Raw genomic sequence first — 5070 nt, forward strand, 5'->3', positions numbered from 1 at the left:
ATTTTTATGGTTAAAGACGAAGGGGAATACGTCAAATGCAAAATAACTATACCTCAATTCTGATTATTCCTCCGCGGCCCGCAATGGCGCGCATTGCGAATTCCTCAGATCGGCAGCGGGACTATTTATGTATTTATTCCGAGGTGCATTGTAAAGGCAATGGGTGCTTGATTAGCCCCCTGGTCTAACTGGGCTCTCCAGGCGCCGCCGTGGAGGGGGAAGGTGGAGCGAGGTCGGACTGGGGCGGGCGGGCTGAGTTTGAAAAGCGGTTTGTTCCTCATTACCATGGTCCGCATGCGTTAGCCCGCGTTAGACCGCCCGACCCTAATATTTTTTTGATCACGCCAATTGAAAGCAGCGAGCAAGCGAGGGTGGTGCCCGGCGCGCTTGGGTTAGAGCGGCACGCGTACACCGCCCGGCTCGACCCGCTCCTGAACCACCGAGAAAAGGGCCGAGAAATTGGAGGAGGGTGGTGGATTAAAAATAAATCTGTATTTTTTTCGCTTACCATTGTAGTATGGTAATTACAATGTACAATGATTGTACTGGTTGTGTTATTTTTTACCGCATTAACGCATGGGACGACATGGGAGACCTGCAGACTTTTACAGAAGAATTCATAAAGTGCATTTGAAAATGTAAATCTTCAGGCCGAGTTCAAAAACAAAGGCATTGCTGAAATAACTTTTTTAGTATTTTGGCTGAATGATCCCTATCGTTCAGTTCGAGATGCGACACCATCCACCCAGTTTTCAAAGAAGCTAAGAAGCAGCACTACTATCAGGGTTTAGTATGGGTTTAGTTCCTCAAATTTTCGCTTGGCGTTTCCGTCATAGTTGCTGCAGAAAGTGGCCATTATTTTTAACGGTGGTTGCGATTAGGAATATATACCGGCAGTGCGCCTCGACACAAGTTCGTGACGCCTGCGGTCGCCGGCGTACCGAGGTGGCGGGGGTGGCTCAGCCGACCACTTCCCTGCCTTGGCTAGCTGGCTGCCTGGCTGGACTTTACGGCCCCAAGGGCGTTAACTCCCTCCTGTGAGCGGCGCGTTCTTTCAAACGTTTAAGCTTTATTGCTCACCTCTCTCCAGCTGCTGCTTCTTCTTCTCGGCCGACACCTCCGTACGCTTCCCTCCCCTCTCATCCGGGCACTGGAATCTCTTCAGCGCAGGCTCGCTTTCAGACAAATAGGTGTAATAATTAGATGATATTCAGGAATCTCCATTCAATCTACTGTTGTGTCAGAAATCATAATTTTCTTTATACCAATTTTACTTTAAAACGAAGAAGTGCTGTCTATCACCAGTAACCACGGCGGCGCCTTGTGGGCCCCACTGAAAAGTGAACCTGTCGACGGGTGGAAAATATCCTCGTAAATTTACAATTTATTTTGTAAATAATCCAATTTACACATGCTTGTAAAATTTACGGTAGCCCATTCTTGATCACGTCAATGAATTCCAAGTCAATAAACAGATCTTGCAATTTTACAATTCTCAGTTAAAATTTCACACATATATCATGAGAAAAATTTACCTGTAATCCTTTCAGAAATTTCTCGCCACGTATGAGGGAGAGGGAGGGGCGCTCTCTTTAGTGACACAACGTGCTACACAATTGCGGAGGCTTGCTGCGGGGAGTGGAGGGGTGGGGGAGTGAGTCGAGCAGCAGACGTGTCCCCCTGGCCTCCACCACACGCCTCTGCGGCGGGCCAAGCAGGTCGCGCCCAGGTCGACTGTCCGGAGGAAAGGCGCTGGACCGTGCCGGGGCGGCGCGGCGGGAAGAGAGAGAAGGGCGGTGAAGGCGGGAGGCCCAGGAATTACGAGGTTGTACCATACCCTTTATAGCCCATTAAACTAAAATTTAGGGCGGAAGCGTTTCTGTCTTTGATAACAAAGGGGTCGAATGTGGAGAGGAAGTACGCGAGCGGGAGAAAGACGAAAGGGGAGGGGGCGGCGGGGGTGCTTTAGGCAGCGGGGGCCTCCTCTCTCCCGCCCGCCACCCTTGCTCCACTCCGCCTTTTCCGGTCTGGACTTGACCGCTCCGCAGACATCATATTTTTTAGCCGTTCGAACGAGAGATGGAGGCGGGGAAGGAGAGAAGTAGGGAGTAGGGAGGAAGGGGGAGAGAGAGAGAGAGAGAGAGAGAGAGAGAGAGAGAGAGAGAGAGAGAGAGAAAGGCGGCTGTAGGACTTGCTGACTGCGCTGCGAGCAGAGCAGGGGTTGGGGGGAGCCATAAACCACCGAGGGAGGAGGGAGCCACAAATGTTTGCCTAATTCGGATCGGGTCTGTGTGCGCGCGCCTCGCCACGCAGCCGGGCTGAGCGAAGAGCCGAGTCGCGCATCGCTCAGCCCTGGCTGCGGTACGCGGCGCGGCGCTTTTCGTTCCCCGTCGCTCCGCCGCTTGGCTCCACGCTGCGCCACCACCACCGCCAGCAGAATCACTGTTAACGGCGCGGGCCTCGCGGGTCATCAACGCCGCAGTAGATTGCATTACCGTCCGGGGGGGATCATGGTAATCGGGGTCTCGTTCGGCTTCTACTGCTGCTCCTTCGATCGACCCCCGAATGGGTCCGGCAGCAACGAAGCGTAGCCGGCACGGGGGCCTGACAGAGACGTGAGTAAGAATTTTCAAAAGGAATAAAAAATACTAAAGTTTTTGATGGAAAATGTCGGAACCTATTCGGAAAAATGTAAGATGCAATCTAGGTCAAAGCTCGTAGCGATGACTGATATTTCCCTCTCGTGTATCGCGTTTTGCGCGGTTTTCGAATCGGCTCTGCTTGCAGAAGTGGAAGTAGGGTGGAAGTGGAGGAAGGGGTGTGGGGCAGGGGCATCGCCTATACCCCCTTCACGAGCGTCATCGCGTGGTAAACGTTTTTTTCCCCCTCGCCACATTTCTTATTTTCAGATGTTGCTGCTGCTCCTGCTGCCAGGCAACCAAGCAAAGCGGAGTGAGGGAGGGGTAGGGGCAGTGCGCCACCACCGACGGGGTAGGGGGGAGGGAAGGGGAGGCAGGGGAGGGTTGGACAGCCGGCGGGAGCAATATCGGCGAGCAATGGACCGAACAGGGAATCAGGTGTAATCCCCAACCACCTCGTTTGGGCCCCTCTCCCCTACTACCCCCCGACCTCTCCCGCGGGGCGGGTAGCCGTGCACGCCGGGGGGGATGGGGGCAAGAGGGGACTCTCGGGCTGAATTTTCTCCTTATTTCGTCCATTTTAATGGCTTTGCAATTCCAGAGCTAATGCCGCACCCGCCCGGCCCCCGGCCCCGTGTCAACGGCTGTGCCGGACCTCCCACCCCAATTAGATATGTTGTTGGTTGGCGATGGGGTCGTCATTCCGCCCCAACCCACCCCAACCCGCCCCCTACTCCCCGCCACGCTACAGCCCGACCGGCCCAGCCAAACTTCCTGCTAAAAGGGACGCCACCGACCTGCTGCCTGCCGACACAATTTCGCCCCAAAGTAAACCCTCCCGCAGCACATCAGCAGAGCACATGCTCGACCAAATAATCACGTAGCAAAGTTAATGCGCCCCTGCGTCCCGCAGCAAGCTTTACACCCGTGACTGAACGAACTAATATTGCTCAAGCACTGTGAGTCTGTGTAAAAACAAAACAAGTTGAGAGTGTTGTCGGTTTGATTACTTGTGGGTATAGCGTTGTGTACATCAGAATGAGTCGGGCGCCGAAAAAAACTGGTCAAGTTGAAACAACAAAATGTTGTATTTTGTAATGAACACGGTCGAACCGTATCGAAATTTTTAAATGATTATGAGGAACAAACTTCGTTTGCGATAAACGGCTATCTATCATCTCCATTATTATCAACATCATCAGGGGTCGCGGAGGGTCCTATCGACCGCGGCACGCCGCGCCGCCGCCGGCGTATCGAAGAGCAACGAATTAAGGCGCGGGCCCCGCTAAGTTGGTATCGACGTGAGCGCGGCCTGGGCGCCCACGGGCTGGCCCGAGAGCCGTACATCTCGCGGCTGATAGTGCGACCGGAAGCCGCGCAATATCCGGCCGGGGCGCGGAGGAGCAGGGTATCTGCCCCCTGTCACCCCCCTGGCCCCCCGGGGCCAGCCCCAGCGTACTAGTGGTGGTACAGGCGTGTAAAGGGTAAAAGATGGAAATTTTTCCAAAAATGTGGTAATTTAACTGAAATCTTTTGCCGTAAAAAAGTTTGCAAGAAAATAGCTACAGCCATGAACTTTTTTGAAAAATAATTAACAGACAACAACAACAATAACAAACGCTCCAAAATTTTACCTTACCAGGAAATTACCGTGCATGGCACACTTTTAATATTGACATGACATGCCCATGGTAATGACCTCTATTTCATAAATTAAAATCTATACTTGCCTGTGAATATTTGTTGTGTTCTCGTCTTTATTTACGTGCCACAAGTATGGTTCACGTGTGAGGGTTCACAGAAGCCTCGACCGGACCAGTCTGTCAAGCTCGCCGCGTAGACCAAGAAAGTGGAGTGCAGAGCTGGCTGAGCAGCTAAGCGTAGCCAGCGAGTAGCAGGGCGTTAGCGTGTGGTGATTGCCACCACCGTGCCGGCGAAACTATATCACCTTCCCTCCTCGTGTTGTCTACTGACTCCCTCCGAGGAAGTTGCGTCCTCGTGTGCTGTGCTGAGTGCCGACGTCGCCCTGTCTTGGTGCCGTTCACCTCGGCCAGAGGCCAGACTTCGTAATGACTGTGTCTCACTGTCTCTCTCTCTTCTTGTTTCAGGCAACTGCTGGCGCCGAACCTCATTCAAAAGCACTTTCTTCCAAACGGGGCGGAACAAACGACCAAACAGGTAAACATCGATCTACATTCTCTGCCCGCGGGTGCGACAGAGACGCGTGGCGAGAGGGCGCGGGCGAGCGAGACGGAGAGAGAGAAAGGGATGGTGGTGGTGGTGCGATGGTACCTGGCGGGGGCTGCTGCTGTTTGGCGCCGTGCGCATGCAGACGCGTCCCCGAGGTGCAATTTATTGTTCGGCTGGCGACCAATTTCTCGCCCGGGCCGGGGCCTGGGGCTTTACCCGCGGAGGGGCAGGTGGAGGTGGG

At 53.8% G+C, this 5070-nt stretch overlaps 1 protein-coding gene across 7 annotated transcripts in view; it reads left to right on the forward strand.

The window, feature by feature from the left end:
* Positions 1–5070, forward strand: part of LOC113211090 (zinc metalloproteinase-disintegrin-like NaMP) — a 242718-nt gene that overhangs the window by 235793 nt on the left and 1855 nt on the right. For all 7 annotated transcript variants that reach the window (XM_052269400.1, XM_052269399.1, XM_052269398.1 and 4 more), the window contains one exon: positions 4748–4817. In XM_052269400.1, coding sequence (XP_052125360.1) covers positions 4748–4817 — 70 coding nt within the window. The remainder of the gene's footprint in view (positions 1–4747; positions 4818–5070) is intronic.

This window comes from Frankliniella occidentalis, unplaced genomic scaffold (assembly GCF_000697945.3).
Source record: "Frankliniella occidentalis isolate FOCC.00 unplaced genomic scaffold, Focc_3.1 Scaffold91, whole genome shotgun sequence".
NCBI lineage: Eukaryota > Metazoa > Arthropoda > Insecta > Thysanoptera > Thripidae > Frankliniella > Frankliniella occidentalis.